This window comes from Oryctolagus cuniculus, chromosome X (genome assembly GCF_964237555.1).
Source record: "Oryctolagus cuniculus chromosome X, mOryCun1.1, whole genome shotgun sequence".
In the NCBI taxonomy this organism is placed as follows: domain Eukaryota; kingdom Metazoa; phylum Chordata; class Mammalia; order Lagomorpha; family Leporidae; genus Oryctolagus; species Oryctolagus cuniculus.
In genome coordinates, this window is record NC_091453.1 from 73,511,365 (window position 1) to 73,532,005 (window position 20,641).

Sequence of the window (20,641 nt, forward strand, 5' to 3'; positions counted from 1 at the left end):
TTAACCCAGTAACCTTGCTCTAAAACCTGCATAGGTATATGAACAGTTGGAAGTTTTATTTGGATTGCTTGCATATGTTACACTGGGGAACTAACTATTCCTCTCCTTTGATTGTAAATGATGGGCATATCATTGATGTATTCCAGTGCATTCGCATTGTTATGAGTAACCCCTGAAGCTGAAGCTGGGGTCCTAAATAAAGGACTCTAATTACAACTTTGGTTCTTCATCATTCCCCATATCAGCAGGTGCAGAATTGAGGACTTAAGTTCCAATCTGAGTGCCATTTGAAAAGGGACCTTGCAAGTCCCTTTTACTTTTCGTTACAGGCAGGTAGCAAATTATAAAGAGGGGAAAGAGGCAATCAACCCTGAATGTTCAAATTAGTAGTTTGTGGTGCCTTATCTGTGGACATGGTGTTTTGGGAGGTTGTGAGGTTTTAAAAGGATTGTCCTATGAAAGATGCTGGGAATAGTTCTTAGGTGTACAAAATAAAATGTTAAATCTTCCACTCCTAGTCTTAAATTTCCTCAAGTATATTAATAGTGTCAGTGTTCAAGGTACTCAGTCACAGCAGGATGAGTAAGTTAATGCAAAACTACCCACCAAATAAAGACAACTTAATGTGATTCTACTTTGAGGCAGAAATGGACTGAGGGAAAATATTAGGCACACTTAAGGGCATTGCTCCTAGATGAAACAATCCAATTGATATGATGTCCAGTGCAGATTGAACTCTCCCACATTAAGGCTTAAGTATGGGGAATGGGGCACATGCATAACAAGGACTTGATTTCATTTAGACTCCCATCCACTCAAACAAGTACCAAGAGGTGATAGTCATAGTCGCTGTTGATGTCTCTTTAAGATCAGATGGCTTATTCTTCAGAAGCAAGATTTTGTTTAAACAAGGTGATAGACTTTACATAGGATTTAAGACACCATTTTATCAAGTTTGATATTGTTTATTTTTAAGCTAGGGCATTTTATTTAAGGACCAACAGGTTAGGTCTTGGTTTCTGAAAGTGTTGATCAATACCCAGGTTTGTTTATTCTCACCTCTTACAACAATTTCATTCCTTTGATTGGCTGTAATGTATGCTGAATTGACTTCATCTTATTTAATCATTTTATATATTTTTAAAGATTTATTTATTTGAGAAGCAGAGAGGTCCTCCACTTCCTGGTCCACTCCCCAGATAGCTGCAATGGCCGGAGCTGGGCCGATATGAAGCCAGAAGCTTCTTCCAGGTCTCCCATGCAGGTGCAGGGGCCCAAAGACTTGGGCCATCTTCTACTGCTTTCCCAGGCCATAGCCAAGAGCTGGATCAGAAGTGGAGCAGCCAGGACTCAAACTGGCACCCACATGGATGCCAGCATTGCATACGGCAGCTCCACCTGCTATGCTATAGCACCGATCCCTAATTTTATATTGTTAAAAGATTTTTTAAAAGCATTAACACTTAAGACTGAAAAGAAAAAATTATTCTCTCCAACAATATCTACCCTTTTTGTTTTTCCACTCCCACAATCAGTATTGTTGCTTTAAGAGGTGGGGGGAAATGAGTAGGTATGAAATCCCCAAGGGCCAGCGCTGTGGCACAGTGGATTCAAGCCCTGGCCTGAAGCACCGGCATCCCATAAGGCCGCCAGTTCGTGTCTCAGCTGTTCCTCTTCAGATCCAGCTCCCTGCTGTGGCCTGGGAAAGCAGTAGATGGCCCAAGTCCTTGGGATCCTGCACCCATGAGGGACACCCAGAAGAAGCTCCTGGCTCCTGACTTTGGATCAGCTCAGCTCTGGCAGCTGTGGCCATCTGGGGAGTGAACCATCGGATGAAAGACCTCTCTCTCTGTCTCTACCTCTCTGTATAACTATTTCAAATAAATAAAAATAAATCTTTTTTTTTTTTAAAGAAATCCCAGTAAGAGTTAGTACTAAAATTCATACTGAGCTAAAATGTAATTATACCTTGACTGCAAAATTTTAAGGTTATTTTTATTTACAAGTTTTGAAAAATGTACATTTTTTACATGGGTTACTTGTGCAAAGTTAGATTTAGAAAAGCAATAAATGCATAAAAGATAACAATGGAATATCAGACAAAACATTTACAAGCCTTGTCCCACACTGCTACTTAAAGGTACTATATCTAAAAGTGTAAATATTGAAAGAAAGATTGCTGACATTGGCTTTAAGGTTGTCATAACGTTGAAAAGGAGGAAGAAACTAAAGCATGCAGCGGTAACTCAGAATTTGAGTGGAAAATACTTTGCCACAGATATGCTCCCTTTGAATTAAGTCAAACTAAACAACAAAAAGATGGAGGACTGTAAGTTTATCTAGGGCAACTGCACTCCTTTAGAAAGACTAAAGGATCTCCAACTTTTCCCTAGCTCCAAAATTGATGAGTTTCCATTCCTCTGCTCCCACACCTCTTTAAAAGCAAAACCCTAGAAAACCGGTGTTCTGAAACTTAGCATGGATGTAGCTAACCACTGTCTTGCAAGGAGAGGATGTGTCAGGTACTACAATGGCTGTACTAATTTGGCTGCATCCTTCAACATTCTTCCTACCAGGAAACATCATCTTATAATTCATAAGATTGTATCGGAATTTTTGGCCTCCATTCCCCTTTCAAAACTAATGTTTGGATGGCTTGTTTCCTTGCTCTCTAGGCCACAGTCTAAACACTTTTAAACCCAATACAAGTGAAGGACCAGCCAGGATGAAACACCTCAGCCATCACTTTGTTTAGAGTAGTATCTTCATCATAAAGCTATGCATAAGAAACCACTTGTTAACAATTCATTTAAAAACCTTACTGTAAAGTACAGTAACAAATAATTGCCAAAGACTGGAAATGAGATACAACAGAAAAGGAATTAAGCATTAGTAATTGTTGCAAGTAACCCAGGTACAGTACATTTGATGTCACAGAGGGTGTTGCCTGGTGTTCAAGGAGAGGGGAGAAGGGCTAGGAACAGTTCGGCAAGGGAAGATGGAAACAGCACAACAGCTTTTTGCTTTTAATAAAGTAAATTAATGACAATGAGGAATAAGAAGGTGACAAATACATCAATATATTTTTTTCTTATGGTTACTTTCTTTTGCTCCCTCTGGGGTCAACAATCACGCCAGCTCTGTTCTACTATGGCAGAAACACGCTTTTCATATTCCCGCTTGTTCTCCTGGTACAGCTGAGCAGCCTGGCTGTTTGCTGGACTATTGGGATTTGGTTCATCCAATAGAGACTGTAAAGAACAAATTGAAAATGTCAGTTCCTCAGTGCAAGAAATACACTATATAAGATAGTAACAATTGTCCTAAGTCACAGCTAAATTTACTGTCTGTACATTACATTAATCTGTTAGTGTCTATGCAAATAATGTGTTTTCTGGTGGCCTGGGTCTGAATGGTCTACCTTTTACCTATAAAATAAGTCTTTGCCCAGAATTAAAAGGCCTATTAAAGTTATGACTTTCAAAAACAATTACTAATATAAATACATTAAAGGTCGTAGTTATATTGAGAAAAAACTCACCTGTATGGATGTTAAAATGGAAGATACATCATAGGTTGGACTCCAGCGGTTCTGAAGTATGTCCAGACATATACTACCATCTGCATAGACTAAGAGTATAGATGTAGATATGTTAAAGTGAGACCACTAAGGTTTTAATATTAATTAAAGACAGAATCAAGAATACTTTACTTTTGAAGTTGAAAAAAATATTCCTAGCCTGCTTCCCAGTTAACTGCCTAAAATGACAGGTCATAATCATTACCCATGAAATAATCAGGGTGATCAAAAAATGTCAAATGTGATAGGGATAAAGCTAGAAAATACTTAGTGCACATTCTTCTGAAAAGACTGCCCCATTATACAGGAAATCAAACACATTTTCTAACAGGGTTCCTAGCCATCCATTGACCTTTTGGCAAATTCACTCCACCAAATTTGTAAACTGTATTTCCTACCTGAAGTAACACAAGATAGCTCAGGGGACACAAGGTTTCATTTTGGCATAAAGATATGGGTCAGGACATCTATATCTTGCAAATGTTCCACGATAACTCTGATAGGCATCTGATATTGAAAACTACTGTTCTAAATGCCAGTGAAAATTAGAACACAAGAGTAACCCAATCTCGCCTAGCATTAAAAGGAAATCTTATTTTTGTCTGACAAGTAAATGGCAAAAATCGTCGAAACCAGGAGGCCCTGAGACTCTAAGCAAAAGGAAAATACCTTCACTGCTTCAACTCAAGGACTACAGATCTAAACAGCAGTACATCACCACAAACAAGTTCAGTTTCAGGAAAGAGCAAGATGCCTAAACAAATACTCAAGTATTAGAAATAAGAAATGTGGAATACTTCCATAACAAACACTGAGATAGTTTAAAATACTCTATAAAGGTGATACTTGCCATTTGGATGAAACATCTTAGAGACAAATCTAACCGTGGGTGGCTTGTTTGGATATTCTTCAGTGAATTCTATTGTAAGTTTGAATGTTCCTGTAGTTAGAAAAGAAGGAGTTAAGTATTTATCACTTTTCTCAGTAGTATTTTGTTTTTAATGCTGTGTGAGTCTTTTCAAGTATTACATGACATAATGTACAGATAAAGGGTAAGAGAGAAAGAAGGTAACAAATACAGCTCTAGGAATTTCTCTACAAAGGGAAAGATAGTTTAAGAACTACCACCCAAAGGTGATGGGTTTTTGTTCGGCCATTTTTCTCCCCCAATCTTGACAGCCACCATAAACTCAAAATTACGCCTGCAGGACAGCTTCATCCACTGTTCATTTGGAAAACATCCTTAAAATAAATGACAAGAAGCCAGGCCCAAATTTGGGCCTTCTTCCTTTAGAAAACTGAAAGAGCTCAAAGGCCTATTTTAGTCAGCTGCCATCTTCAACTCTCCAGTGATTTTTAAATGGACTAGAAAGAATGAAAGCACAAAGGTTCAAAACCTGTGCTGGAAATACAAATCCATAGTCAAGTTATTTTTAGAACAGAAGGGAAGAAGCATAAAAGCGTTCACTGGGTTTTTTTTTTTCATGTGATAGTGACTCCGTGATGAATACCTAATTGAATTTAAGCTACAGCAAACTTTATAGTCATTTTCAAAAACCCTTAAGTATTACTCAGAAGGTACTTCACTATAAAATTAACTCAGTCATTACCTCATGGAGGGAATTAGCAGCAGAAATAATTTTCAAAATCACATTGGGTTTAGAATGCATTTATGACTCCAGAAATATATCTTTCTAATGACATTTGTTTAGACTACTACTATTGAAATTCTTTTTTCTGAATGTGTCAACCTAAGGTACAGGAGACCCTAACGCATACTAGTTTACAGACCTATCTGGATCTCATTAAGAAGTGTAGGCTATTGTTATGTGGGGAGACCATGTTCTTCAAAATGTTAGTTTTAATTTGGTTTGTTAATAAATTTAAGAAAACAACTGGATTTTTTCTAGGTTGAAATTTTGTCAAGTAAACTCAAAGGAGTTAGTTACCCTCTGGTATAAGGTGATGCATGTTCTACTACGTTACTCAGGCCCATTTAATAAGTTACTTATTCCAATACAATAGACCACATTTCAGATAGTATAATTTATTACTGGTTCCTTCTGAGTTAGCCATTTATTTCCTTCTTGCTCCCCTCAATTGGTTTATCACTGCTTAAGAAAAGAAAATAGGAGAATCATTGTACTGCTACATCTGTTATATAACACCAGAAAGTTGTTTCCTACTAGCAAGCTCATGGGAAACAATTTGCCAACAAAGTTGCACATGTGGTGAAGGTGCAGCATACTTTAAAATGCAACATATAGAGACAAGTTTCCCAAACAATTGTTACTCTCTAAACTTTTCTTCTGAAAGCCAGGTCTGAAGATTCCCTGCATTATGACTAAGGAAAGAAAGCAAAATATTATGGACCCGACAAACAAACTATAGTCCACCACCTGGTCATAAACCTTCCTCTTTTAGAGGAAGAAAGGAGAATTCTTCCTTTTCATTATTATTGCCATTATGATATACAAGAAAAAGTGGGAATGTCAGAGTTGAAAACTTTGAGCTTCCTTATATATCTCAAGTGTAAACACTTTCAATCAATGCTGGAACCTGGTTAAATTATACGTAAGAGACTCAGCATTGAAGGGTTGCTCTAAAAGCACAGAGATCTCAGCTAGCTACCTGAAATTAAAGCCACCATTAAATATGACACCTAAAGGTGGTAAAGCACTACAGTAAGGCACAAGCGAAAACAGCAGGGTTAAGTAAGAGCACGGGCTTTGTAGTCAACCAGGCTTGGGTTCAAATCCTTGCTTTGCTACTTACTAGCTGGGAAAACTTGAGGAAGGTGTTCAACGTGAGTAAATGTCAAGTTCCTCATCTATAAAATGAATTCAATAATAGCACCCACCACACAGCATCACTATGAGGTTTAAACGAGGGAAATATGCATAGTGCCATAAAATAAGTGCTCCTTAACTATGAGCAACTGTTTTTGCTGGAATAATTCCAAAGCATCACTCTCTAGACCTGGCTAAAGACAAAAATCAAAAATCCAGATGTCTCTATCAGTAAGACCCAAATCTTATTCAAGGTAGATATTTAAAAGGAGGTATTTCATATTTTTAGCCAAATTAAACAATCAAACTCTTTAGTACAACCCTCAATGCAATTTCTGAGATCTAAATCAAATGATAAGGAAATTAAAACTCAGAGAATTAATATACAATTTGAGACTAGAGCTTACCCTCTGAATATTTAGATGGGTAGGCTCTAAAATAACTGAAAATGTGGGCCTCACCACTGTTACAATCTCTATTGATTTTGCTTATCTCCCTGAAGAGGCCAAAAGATTGTAAGGAAAACCCATCTACACACAGAGACCAAGAGAATCATGTAAATATGTTAAATGCTGGTGTGTGGCAATAAGGAGTGATGTGATTGTGAACTAGTGAGTTCTGATTAAAGACATTCACAAATTCAAAAATTCAAAAATGCTATGTTGGCCAAAGACAACACCTCTGCAGGTGTTTTCTACCATTTGGCCACCAGTTCGTGACCCCTTAGGAGCAAAGTACATGTATTTAAACATTTTTTTCATGACCTTAAAATTCTGATTTATTTAAAGATAATAGCCCAAACTTTTTAGCATAAGATTTGTTTACCCTAAGTGGGCTTTAAGAAACTCAATTTGAAAAAGAATTAATACTCAAATTCTTAAGAACACACCTATTACAAAAGCAGATACTAGTAGTTTGCCATTTGTATTAACAGTTGATAGATGATGATAGGAATATCATATTCCATAACCTTGGTATTCAGCATGTATACCAAGCTATATGGATGAGGAAGCATTTCTCCCCAACGTTTTGGTACTGTAAACTCTTGAGAACATATACCTCTTAATTCAACAGTTCTTTTTTCTAATATTGCAGCTGTTCCAGAAATGTCCACAATGAATGGTTTACAAGGAAGAAGGAAAAGTAGTCTGGGGGGGATCTTAATTTATAGACTACATTGGAAAGAGCAAAATCAACTATGTCAGTTATTCCTAATCAAGTCTTTTGCCTAACAGCAAACTCTTCAACTGTAAATAAGGGGTATTAAAAATGGGGAAAAATATATTTCTTTGTAGTCACAGCCAGTGTTCTAGACACCTGAGGAGCATCCCTGGGTAACAACAGAATCATAAAAGAGTACTGCCATTTAGCCTGCGTAATTCCCTTCAGTAATGCCAGGATGGATACACATCATCAAAAATAGAGCCAGTAATGTCAGAGGGGACAGTTCCAGGTAGATAATGGATTCCATAAGTACCTTTTCAATTCATACCACTTAAAAGAAGAGAAGCACCCTTGAAATATTAAAGTAGCCAACCCCTGCCAGTGATGTACTATTAATAAAGCTGTGCCTAGCATAACGCAGTCTGAGTAAAATGAAAACGGAAGCCAGTGAAAACAAAGCCCACCAGAACTGAAGCAAATAACAGTTTATCTGCACACCGAGCTTTGCTATAAAGAACTAGCACACATTTAGTAGAGGAAAATTAAGTCTACCTAGCTCTTGCTACATATAGATCAGTTCCAAGGATTAACTGCACCAAAGTAGTATGACCTTAGTATCACTCTGTCCTGTTATCATTTACTTTTATTGCAGCACTGAAGAGCAGTGATATTTACCCAGGGGCATGAAGGTAAAGAGGAAGCTAAAAGTATTCAGGTGACCGTCCACAGTTTCCTAGGGAAATCTGAGCTTTGAGACAGACTGTAGAACTGGTTGATAGTGACTGACAACATTTTGGGAACTGGGAGCATAAAAAAGGCATCTGACTCAGCAATATAAGCATGGATTAAGTAGTTTACAGAGATGTATTTGTTCCCACCTCCATACCAAGGGGGGTGTGTGTATAGGTGTATCAAATGCTATACAACCAAAGGAATATAAATCATTGGGGAAAAAAAATTTTCCTCCTTAAAAATACTTCAAATATTAAAGAATTTCATGAATTCAAATACATTTAATAATTGAAAATGTGTTAAACTTTCAAAAATAATTAACTATACATAATACACACACAACTGAGTGCATATAAAACTATGTCAATGTCAATTTTTCTGGTTGTGACATTATAGTATTGTCATTCAAGAAGCTACCAAATGGGAACTGGCTAAGGGGTATACAGGATCTCTTGTATTATTTCTTGCAACGGCACATACATCTGTAGAAAGTTTTTAAAAAAGCAATTAGCATGTGTGCTTAGAAGTTAAAAATGTTACTTACATACATGTAGTATGTTCAAGTAGGTTAAACATGGTCAAGAGGGTACCTTAAGGTTAATCTCAATTCTGAAGCTGCTTTGTTTGAGATTACTGATTTTAGTATCTTGATGAAAGCACACTCTCAAAATTCACTTAAAAATAAGAAACAATACTATACTCAAACTAGGCATTTAAGGGCATCCTGGTGTAGCGAAGATGCCGGTCAATGTCAGATTGTAGAAACTGGACAGTTGTGTGCAAGGGATTCCTCAATCTATTCAGCATCCAAGAAATACATATTAGATATCTACTGAACACGATTCCTGCCCCCTGGGGTTGAGTGCTGAAGCAGGTGGCCCCTGGGGTCTCTGCTGGCAGCACCTGGTTGGGTTTATACTAATTCGGTGTCTTGATGAGAGACTGAATTGAAGAGGCTCCCAGCCCACATCTCAAAAACCCTTAACACCAGTGCTCTGACACTCCTTTGAAGAAGTGGCTGCCTTAGCAGGTTTTCTAAAAGGGTAGAAAGCAAGAGAAAGGGTGAAGTTCTAGTCAAAGAGACAAATATCCAGAGCAGCCTGCCACACATCGGATTCTGCTCAGGCCTTTAGTAAGCAGAGGCTCGGCAGAAGCAGGTGCCGAAGTAGGAGGCACTTCTAGGATGGCTGGGAACCCTCCCCCCCCGCCCCCCCCGAGGATCAGGCTCTGAAAGGTGAGTAAAGAAACTCTTACCATCCTCAAATGGGGTCCCCTCGGGCCTGCAACACAGAGGAAAACAGTCAGTCCCTACTTAAGGGCTCCCTTCTTCCCGGTTTATCCTAGAAGGCTATTCCCAGCTCTCCTACTGCAACCTCTGGGCAACCACCTTCGCCCAGGTGGGAAAGCCACCACAAATAGATGTTTGGGCTCAGACACAGGGCAGGCCGCCGCGCCCAACAGCACCACTCCTCACCCTGCCCCCCACTAGAACCCCAAACGGTTCCCCTAGCAGCGGGAACCAAGCTAATGGAGGCACAGGCTCCGGGGAGTTGTCTAGGCCTAGGCAGACCCAAACCTTTCCCTTTCACGCCCCGCCTTCGTTAGGGGCCTGCCCCAGGGTACACAGTGAGCTAGGTAGCGTCACCCATCCCTGGCCACCGCCTGGAACGCAGACTCACCCAAAAATGACCGCATTCCAAACCATTATGTTGTTCTCAGAAGGAGCCCCGCTGACTCCAGCTGGAGGATCCTCCTGTAACCTTCAGAGAGACAGACAGGAGCCCCCAGCATCAGCCACTGGCGCTGGCTGCCGTTTGTGGGCCCCCTCCCCCGGGGAGCCTCAGGACCCGCCCTGAGCCCCGGCAGGCAGTCCCCGGCCTCGGCTGTCCCTGAACGGTTACCTCTTAAAGTCCCGCATGAGGCGCCGGCGAGCCGGGGTGGACATATCTCTCGCCGGGTCAGGGGTGGGGCATACACCGGGGTCTCGGGTCTCTGCGGAAGCTAAAGAGGTCGAAGAGGCTACAGAAGTCGAAGAAGGTGAGGACGAAGCACCTAGAGGAACGGCACTGCCCCTCCGAAGTCGAGGGTCGGTCTGGCGCCGGCTAAGCACCACCCCGGAGTAGACGGGGGCTGAACCAACCTGGAAGAAAAGAGAGGGGGAGGGAACGCCGGGCAGGGCCGTACCAAGGCGGGGCGGGGGGGGGGGTGGACGCACACGACGAAAGTTGCTTATGTCATTAACCCCCAGCAGCAGACAGGGAGTGGTGCGGGCAGGGTCCCGCGCGAGGCAAGCGGTGGGGCAAACGAAAACCCACGATTCACAACGATTTAGTCGTGGAACGGGGTCCATCGTAATTTGCCGATTCTAAGACGGATCCTGGGAAGTTTTCTGCTGTTTACTTTTTCCTTTCTTGCTTTTAGCATTTGAGACCAGATCATTTATTAAAGTGCTCAGTATGGCTGGGGAGGAGGAGTGCGGTGGAGGTGTGAGGGAGAGATTGGAAGATCCCAAACTAGGAGGAAGATGGAATGGGCGACGGGGGATGGGGGAAGGCTGGGGGGGGGGGGGGCAAAACTGGTTCTCATAAAGCGGAACTGTAGAGGGTGGACGCGCAGCGGGGCGGGGTGTGTGTGTGTGTGTGACCGGTTAAAATCATGGAAAATCGAAAGAATAAATCGGCTTTGACTATGAAAAGGACCCTTTGCTAACGGATGATAATGTGCACTTTTCAGGTCTCTATAGTTTAGGCCAATGATCACCCCAAACAGAATCAAATGGCGTTGTGTTTCCTCGGGGAGGAAATGAGACCTTAAAGCAAGCGGAACAGAGTGTGTGTGTGTGTGTGTGTGTGTGTGTGTCGGTGTTTGTTTCACTCTGGGCACTCACAATTTGGCTCTGGAACCACATTTCCCCTTGGCAGTTCACCGAGCCAAGCGGCTACTATATGTTCAGAAGAGTCCAAGGTATGAGAGTATCCGACTGCAGAGAATTGGAAGGACAGTAGATCTGAAGTAAAAGTAGCAGTCAGATGCACGTGGAAAAGCTGCAGTTTGCAGGGAAGAGTCACAGTTAGTACGCGGACCTGCAAAAGCAATAACATTCTTAAAGAAGAACTTGTAAAGGTCAACCCAAAATAACATAGAAGGTAGGCAAAATACACATTTTAAAATTTTTGAAAATATGAGAGAGCTAGGTTTGCATTAAATCATGGAGAGTGTGGAATGCCAAGCTAATGGATTCCTTGGAAGGTGGTTGAGCAGGAAAGTGACATCATGAGAGTTGTGTTACTCAGAGACTGGTCCCCGGAGAGCTGGAAGCCTCTTGCAGAATTCTAGGAGAGAGATCCTCAGCTACCGGGTAGGAGTGAATGAAGAGGCCTTGGCAGCAGATGGAATGTGGGAGCAAGAGAGGAAGGAATCAACAATGACTGAAGCGCTAAGTCTCAAGATAACTGGGGCTTGGAAGGTGCCATTAACACAGTTAGGAAACAGACTAGAAGCAGGAAGGCTAGTTGAGAGGCTATTTCGGACAGGACTAACTAAGTTCATGGGACTAGTGAGCCATCACCATGAAGATGTCCAGGAAGTGTCACATATGTAGGAGTTTGTTTCTAACATGAGAGGTGGGAGGCACTTGACAATGTTAGTGATTAGCTGCGGCTTAACAACAGGTACTTTCAAGGCCAAGGGTTTATATGTCCCATTAACTCCAATATATCAATTAAGACAAGTCTTCCTAATAACATCACATTATGGCTGTGGTGGGAAGGGGGCACAAAAATAAATTCTTTAAAGCTCCTTTTTCTATCACTTAGAAACTTGCAGTCTATTATCATACACCTAATGAAATCAACAAAAGTAAACTCTACAAAAACAAGTGCATCATTTTTCTTTTACTGCTAAAACAAATTACCACAAGTTGTTGGCCCATTCAAGTTCCTTGTGGTCATAAGACTGAAGTCCCTATGTCCTTGCAAGCTGCCACCGGGGGAGCATTCTCAGCTCCTAGGGCCCTCCCGCATTTCTTGCCATGTGGTCCACTCTAACTTCAAAGGCAGCAACAGAGAATTTCTCTCTGATCCAATCTCTCCAACGCTTTGAATCTCTCTTTTCAGGAAGAGCCCAGTTCACTTTAAGGGCTTATCTGATTAAGTCAGGCTCACCCTGGGTAATCTCCCTATGTTGGTATCATCTGATTTGGGACCTTAATTACATCTGCTAAATTTCTTCACAGCAGAGACAAAAATGGCGTTTTCTTTAAAAACCAGGATAAGGTGCATGTGCATACCAAGGGCCAAGGATCTCAGGAGGGGATGGCATGTTAGGGTTCTGCTGACGCCAGCAGCAGCAGCAGGAGCCATAGCACTCGCATGTGAACCCAACGATGCTGGAACATTGCCCAGCAGAGGAATCTTCAGTCTGCTGGGGTCAGGGCAAGCTTCTGGAAATGTATCTACCTCAATTTCTTTCAAAAGAAATGCAAGCAGAGCTGGAGAGAGAAGAACTCAGGCAGTTTATACAAGGGCAATGGAATGAACAAGGGCATGGGGCTAGACCATATTCCAGAGATAGTGGGCAGATTAGCTTGGCTGGTGGAGAGAGTCTTTGCTGGGGGAATGATGAGACCTCAGCTTAGAAAAATTTGGGTGACAGAAGTTGATTACATTCCTTCAGATATGAGGAAGAGGGATGTAGGTGTGAACGGCAGCTTTTACAGGTGTTTGAGCATGAGAGTGTGGCGTCACATATGTCCTGTCGAGAAACAGTGTGTCCTGTATTAGAGGGTGTGAAAGGGCCTGAGAAACCTCTGCTACTACATATAAATGTCTGAAATTAATTAAAGGCTCTAAATGTGTTTGAGTCCATTGTGGATTTTTCTGGGGTTTTATTTGAAAACCCTTTTTCTCTTCCTTTTTTTGGACTACAAGGAAACTAAAGAAAACTCAGGAGCATGAACTAAGGGAGTTTGGAAGCTCAATGGCACCTGTGTGGGAATAGCATTCTCTAAGTGCCGAATGGAACGGCACTGTAGCAACACTGTGCCCCCACCTTCCTCATCAAAAGCAGGCTTCTCACAGCAAGGAGTAACACAGAAGATTGCCTCCCAGCACAAATGACTATCAGACTAGAACATACTAACTATAGCACAGTTGGCCAAGCATTCCTTCCCACCCCATCTCAGTTTGACTTCTTGAAGAAATACCCTCATCACAGCTAAGCACCACCCCTACCCAAGAGCAGAGGTCAAAAAACAAGAAGTGCTTTCCAAGTAAGGGAAAAAAAGGTACTAGTAATGTGGCTGGACGTTTTCACAGGTCTTGACAAACTCAAGGAAAAGAAGGAATTCTAAATTGGCCACAGGCAAGGATTTGAGAGTTTTCTTGAAAGGGAGGACTGTGAGATATGGGAATACGTGACTAGGGAAATTGTGAAATTTCATTCCTGAAGATTTCAAAATGCAGAATAGGTTCTGATTTTCCTGAACTATTTTGGACTAGACAAGACTGAACAAACAATTATTTTCTGGGTTATGAGACTTCGGATTTGTATTTCTGTTATCCAGTGAAGGCAAAGACTTTTACTTTCCTATAGTTTCCACATCTTTTGATAACATTTAGTATAAATGGTAGAAAGAACAACAAAATAAAATTGAAAAGTCTCTCAAGGGCCGGCGCTGTGGCACAGCAGGTTAATGCCCTGGCCTGAAGTGCCGGCATCCTATATGGGTACCGGTTCTAGTCCCGGCTGCTCCTCTTCCGATCCAGCTCTCTGCTATGGCCTGGGATAGCAGTAGAAGATGGCCCAAGTCCTTGGGCCCCTGCACCCATGTGGGAGACCCGGAGGAAGCTCCTGGCTCCTGCCTTCGGATCGGCACAACTCTGGCCGTTGCAGCCATCTGGGGAGTGAACCAGTGGGTGGAAGACCTTTTTCTCTCTGTCTCTACCTCTCTCTACAACTCTTTCAAATAAATAAAATAAATCTAGAAAAGAAAAGTCTCTCTTGACTCCAATAGTCTCAAAAGTCAAAATAATTACTTAGAGTCTTGTGGTGAGAAATTACCCTGGATTAAACAGGTAGGCCTAATACAATCACATTGGCCCTTATAAGAATGATTAGCAGAAGACAGTTCAGAGAGAAGGCCATGTGATGACAGAACTGGAGACAGGAGTGATACAGCCACCTGCCAAGGAGCTAAGGGATGCTGGATTAGAAGCTTCAAGAAATAAAGGATGTATTCTTCTCTGGCACCTCCAGAAGCAATCAGTCCTGCTGACACCTTGACTTTTGACCAGTGAGACTGGTTTTGGACTCATGATTTCCAAAACCAAGATTATAAATTTGTGCTGTCTTCAGGCATTCAATATATGAAACTCAGACACATGGCTACAGTGTTATATGTGGAAATTCAATCAAACTAACTACAGTGTTCATCGGACTATAACCAAATCCAGTCTGCCATCTTTTTTGTATAGCCTGCAAGCTAAGGATGGTTTTCTACATTTGTTAATGGATGAAAGAAAAAGAACATTTACTAATAATCATGACACATGAAAATTACATATAATTCAAATGTCTAAGTTTCACTGGGATGCAGCCATACCCTTTCACCCATGTATTGTCTGGGGCTGCTTTTGTACCAAAATGGCAGAATTGCGTAGTTGTGACAGACTGTGTGGTATCTCATCACTTCACCCTGTGGCGTGGTGTGCTACAAACTGCAGTGATGCAGTAGAACTTGATGGCGTTTTGAGTTCATGTGCATTGCCACATCATAGCTTTTTTAAAAAATGCAAATGCATATGTATAATGTTAAAAACGAGACAAACCTGTAGATTTTGAATGTAGTACTTTTTAAGGCACAGTTGCATGTGGATAACTTGTTTATGAAATTAGCTCTGGCTTTTGTGGCCATTTGGGGAGTGAACTAGCAGATGGAAGATTCTCTCTCTCTCTCTCTCTCTCTGCTTTTCAAATAAATAAATAAGTCTTAAAAAAAGAACATTTTCTGGATGAGAAGAACCACTCTGGGGCTGGTGCTATAGCGTAGTGGGTTAAACCTCTGCCTGCAGCACCAGCATCCCATATAGGCACCGGTTCGTGTCCCAGCTGCTCCTCTTCAAATCCAGCTCCCTGTTAATGCACCTGGGAAAGCAGCAGAAGATGGCCCGAGGACTATAAGTCCCTGCCACCCACATAGGAGACCCAGATGGAGGTCCAGGCTCCTGGCTTCCACCTGGCCCAACACTAGCTGTTGTGGACATTTGAGGAATGAGCCAGCAGAAGGAAGATCTCTTTCTCTCTGTTTCTCCTTTTCTGTCACTCTTTCAAATAAATAAAATTATTTTAAAAATAAATAAAAATAAAAAAGTAATTAAGAATATTATTTTTAAAAGCCACCTTTGACCACTGTTATTGTACACTGAATGGTTTTTGTAATTAGCTTTTGCCCCATTCCCAATAATTTTTATTAATTTATACTTCAATATATATTTATAATTTATTTTTCATGGAATTGAGTGCTTTTTTTAAAAAGATTTTATTTATTACTTATTTGAGAGATAGAGTTACAGTGAGAGGGAAAGACAGAGAGAGGTCTTCCATCTGCTGGTTCACTCCCTAAATGACTGCAACAGCTGGAGCTGGGCTGATCCAAAGCCAGGAGCCAGGAGCTTCTTCTGGGTCTCCCATGTGAGTGCAGGGGCCCAAGGACTTAGGCCATCTTCCACTGCTTTACCAGGCCATACCAGAGAGCCAGATCGGAAGTGGTGCAGCCGGGACTAGAACCAGCATCCATATGGTTTGCCAGCACTACAAGTGGAGGATTAACCCATTGAGCCACAGTGCTGGCTCCTATAATTTAAAATTAAGAGTGCTTATATGTGACTCATAATGCTTATATGGCAGTGAAGTCATTAGACAACAACTAACATTGAGTCACAAGCAATGTCAAGTTGCATTAATCATCTTGTGTGTTGTGTAAAGTTAAAACAAAAATCAAGATTTGCTTTCACAAACTCTCATTGGATATATTTCCTGAGCTCAAATTATAGTTCCAGCAGTGTTTTTCAGATTTTGATGCAAGTGCAAAAGAGATTCTGTATTTTAAAATAAATTTAATTCTGCAATTGAGGAGCTTCCCACCCAAACTTCAATTGGAAGTGATTAATCTGCAAATACCAAGAATCTAATAGAATTCTATAAATGCCTTCTGATAGATGAGTATACTTAACTAAAGTCATACACATGTGGATTGATACCAGTATATGGCAGTGCTTAACCACGCGAAAGCATTTTCACAGATGAAATACATAAACTTTCACTACAGATAAGCTTTAACAGATGCATATCTGTTTGCAACTGATTTTAATGAGAGGAAACACTCACTTTGAACCCTAATTAAGTAAAATAAGAGGGTACTTCAAAAAGTTCATGGAAAATATAATTTGAAAGTTTATTTTGGAACAAAAATTTTTGAAAGCCATGCATAGTTTTTTCATAATATGCATTTCCATAAACTTTTTAAAAAGATTTATTTATTTATTTGAGAGTTACACAGAAAGAGAGGGAGAGAGAGATCTTCCATCAGCTGCCTCACTCCCCAGATGACTGCAACAGTCAGGGCCGGGCCAAGGCAGGAGCCAGAAGCTTCATCTGGGTCTCCCACATGGATGGCAGGGGCCCAAACCCTTGAGTCATCTTCAGCTGCTTTTCCCAGGCCATTAGCAGGGAGCTGGATCGGAAGAGGAGCACCCAGGACACGAATCAGCACCTACACAGGATGCCCGTATCACAGATAGTAGCTTCTGCTGCTATGCCACAACGCTGACCCCTTCTGTGAACTTTTAGGAATACTTATTTGAAAGGCAGAGACAGAGAGACAGAGAGACAGAGACAGGTAGAGCTCTTCCACCCACTAGTTTACTTGCCAAATGCCTGCAACAGCTGGAACTGGGCCAGTTAGAAGTCAGAAGCCAAAGCAGTCAATCTGGTCTCCCACGTTGGTGGCAGGGACCCAAAATACCTGAGCTGGATCGGACCTGCTGTCTCTCAGGGTGTGCATTAACAGAAAGCTGGCTTTAAAAGTGAACTGAAGGGGCCAGCGCTATGGCGCAGAGGGTTAACACCCTGGCCTGAAGCGCTGTCATCCCATATGGGCACCAGTTCTTGTCCCGGCTGCTCCTCTTGCGATCCAGCTCTCTGCCATGGCCTGGGAAGGCAGTAGAAAATGGCCCAAGTCCTTGGGCCCCTGCACCCATATGGGAGACCCAGAATAAGCTCCTGGTTTCTGGCTTCAGATCAGTGCAGTTCCAGCCATTGTGGCCAATTAGGAAGTGAACCATCGGATGGAAGACCTCTTTCTCTCTCTGCCTCTTCTCTCTCTATGTAACTCTGACTTTCAAATAAATCAATAAATCTTTAAAAAAAAAAAAGAGAAGAAAGTGAACTGAAGACTTCAACCTAGGTACTCTAATATGGGATATGGGCGTCTCAAGTGGTTATCTTACCTTTTTAAAAATATTTATTTATTTACTTGAAAGGCAGAGTTACAGAGAGGCAGAGGCAGAGAGAGAGAAAGAGAGAGATGTCTTCCACCCACTGGTTCACTCCCCAAATGGCCGCAATGGTCAGAGCTGGGCCGATCTGAAGCCAGGAGCCAGGAGCCAGGAGCTTTTCCCAGTTCTTCCAGGTGGGTGCAGGGGCCCAAGCACTTGGGCCATCTTCCACTGCTTTCCCAAGGCCATAGCTGAGAGCAAGATAGGAAGTGGAGCAGTCAGGATTTGAACCAGGGCCCAAATGGGATGCCAGCACTGCAGGCGGCAGCATTTACCCACTATGCGCCAGCCCCACCAAGTGGTATCTTAACCTCTGAGCTAAACACCAGCCCCTCCATGAAATTTTTGAAGATCCCTTATATTATTCCACTCCATGAAAGAATATCATTCTTCTCACTAGTAGACCTCTATTACAAAATTTATACTTGATTATTAATATAATTTAATTTTCTCAATAGAACATGTGTGGAAATTTGTTTTCTTTTTATAAAATTACCTACACAGTGTTATTGATTTTGCTTATTAGGCCTTATAGCCAAAATATTTTTCCATAGCCTTTTACAGAAATTGTTCTTACCCTCACACCAGACTAAGTCACCTAAGGGGCTAGATTGTGTATAATTTATCACTATATTACCAGTATATATTAGAGTGTCTGATATACAGAAGATTGATAAATATTGAATAACGTAGAATCATAGGGATGAGATTAGACTGAGACCTAGGAGGAATCACTGTGATTCTCTGGAATTTAAACTGCTATTTCTTTGATACTTAATTATCTTCATTCAAGGACTGGTGGGTTGCTTTCAGTTCCCTTCTATTTAGACCTTGTGTATGTTGAACACTGCGCTTCTTCCAGCCAACCTGTCATTGCTCTAGTCACAAGCTCCTGCTGCCTTCAGTAAGGTCTCTGCTACCAGCCTCCTATTTTTGATTATTCAAGTTATCCAGTGTATACTGTCTCAATGTCCTTATTCTGAACTCCAGGCTTCTGTCCTCCTCAAAGAGAATCCTGGAAGAGTTCCTGGGTGGCAAGCAAGATTACTAAGATTCCTTACTTATGAATCTATTAGATTAATGATTAGAATCCAACATTCAGAATATATAAAGAACTCTTACAATCCAAGAGTAAAATGACAAGCCAATTGAAAATAGGCAAAGGATTTGAATAGACATTCCTCCAAAGAAGATACATAAATGACCAAGAATGTGGAGGGGCTGGCGCTGTGGCGCAGCAGGTTAATGCCCTGGCTTGAAGCGCCAGCATCCCATATGGGCACCAGTTCTCATCCTGGCTGCTCCTCTTCCGATCCAGCTCTCTGCTATGGCCTGCGAAAGCAGTAGAAGATGGCCCAAGTCCTTGGACCCCTGCACCCACGTGGGAGACCCGGAAGAAGCTCCTGGCTCCCGACTTTGGATCAGTTCAGTTCTGGCCTTTGCGGCCATCCGGGTAGTGAACCAGCAGATGGAAGACCTCTCTCTCTGTAACTCTGTCTTTCAAATAAATAAAATTAAAAAAAAATAAAATAAAGGTTCATAGAAGAAAAAAAGATAACCATTAAAAAAAAAGAGTATAGAAACGTAGTCAACATCATTAGCCATCAGGGAAATGCTAATCAAAGTACAATAAGATATCACTTTACAACCACCAGGATGGCTATAATACAAAATGCAGATAGTAATTATTGGTGGGGCCGGTGTTGTGGTGAAGGGGGTAAAACTGCTGCCTGCAGTCCTGGCTGTTCCACTTCTGATCCAGCTCCCTGCTAATGGCCTAAGAGTTTGGGCCCCTGCGCCCACATGGGAGACATGGAAGAAGCTCCTGGCTCCTTCCTGGCCCAGTGCAGGCCATTGTGGCCATCTGGGGAGTGAACCAGTGGATGGAAGATTCTCTCTCTCTCTCTCCCTCTCCCTCTCTGTAACTTGGACTTCGAAAATAAAATTTTCTTAAGAATTATTGGCAAGGATGTGGAGAAATCAAACCATTATACTTTGCTGATAAGAATGTAAAATTGTAAGCCACTTTAGAAAACACTCTGAGCAGCGCTGTGGTGTAGCGTGTAAAGCCTCCGCTTGCAGTGCCGGCATCCCATATGAACGCCGGTTCGAGTCCTAGCTGCTTCACTTCCAATCCAGCTCTCTCCTATGGCCTGGGAAAGCAGTGGAAGATGGCCCAATTGCTTGGGTCCTTGCACCCACGTGGGAGACCTGGAAGAAGCTCCTGGCTCCTGGCTCCTGGCTCCTGGCTCCTGGCTTCGGATCGGCCCAGCTCCAGCCAAACCAGTGGATGGCAAACTTTCTCTTTGCCTCTGCCTCTGTAATTCTGACTTTCAAATAAATAAATAAATAAATAAATAAATAAATAAATCTTTTTAAAAAACCACACACTCTGGTAGGGGAACTCCACCTGGCATGGTTCCCACCCACCTCCGCCTTAGAGCCCAGGATGCTCGGAACAGAGGCCACCCCAGGCTCCGTGCTTCCTTAGCTTGTAGAAAGAACCTCTCCCAGCTGCCTTTCTCCCCATTCCCCACGGGTGTCCTGAGGACTGCCCTGGGCTCCATGTAAGTGTCTGAAGCTTTGGACTGCAAGCCCCAAGTTAAGCTTTTGTCTTTTTGCACCAAAGAAACTCATTTTTAAATTTTTATTTAATTTATTTAATTAAACTTTAATTTAAAAATTTTAAAAAAGGAAGAAAAAGAAAACACTCTGATAGTGCCTCAAAATGCTAAACATAGAGTTGAAATCAGACATGACCCCCGATTTCGGAGTTACCGTAAGACTCAGGAGTTCTACTCCTGGGTATACTTCCAAGGTTA

The 20,641-nt window shown here is 41.8% G+C and overlaps 1 protein-coding gene across 1 annotated transcript; it reads right to left on the bottom strand.

Annotated features, from left to right (window-relative positions):
* Positions 1-1,978: 1,978 nt before the first annotated feature.
* On the bottom strand, positions 1,979-10,408 carry UBE2A (ubiquitin conjugating enzyme E2 A). The gene is made up of 6 exons (XM_017349883.3): positions 10,167-10,408; positions 9,945-10,025; positions 9,520-9,545; positions 4,431-4,520; positions 3,542-3,630; positions 1,979-3,251 (listed from the first exon to the last, which is right to left on the bottom strand). The coding sequence occupies exons 1-6, from the start codon at positions 10,208-10,210 to the stop codon at positions 3,123-3,125; spliced, it is 459 nt and encodes a 152-aa protein (XP_017205372.1). The 5' UTR covers positions 10,211-10,408; the 3' UTR covers positions 1,979-3,122.
* Between the last annotated feature and the right edge of the window lie 10,233 nt (positions 10,409-20,641).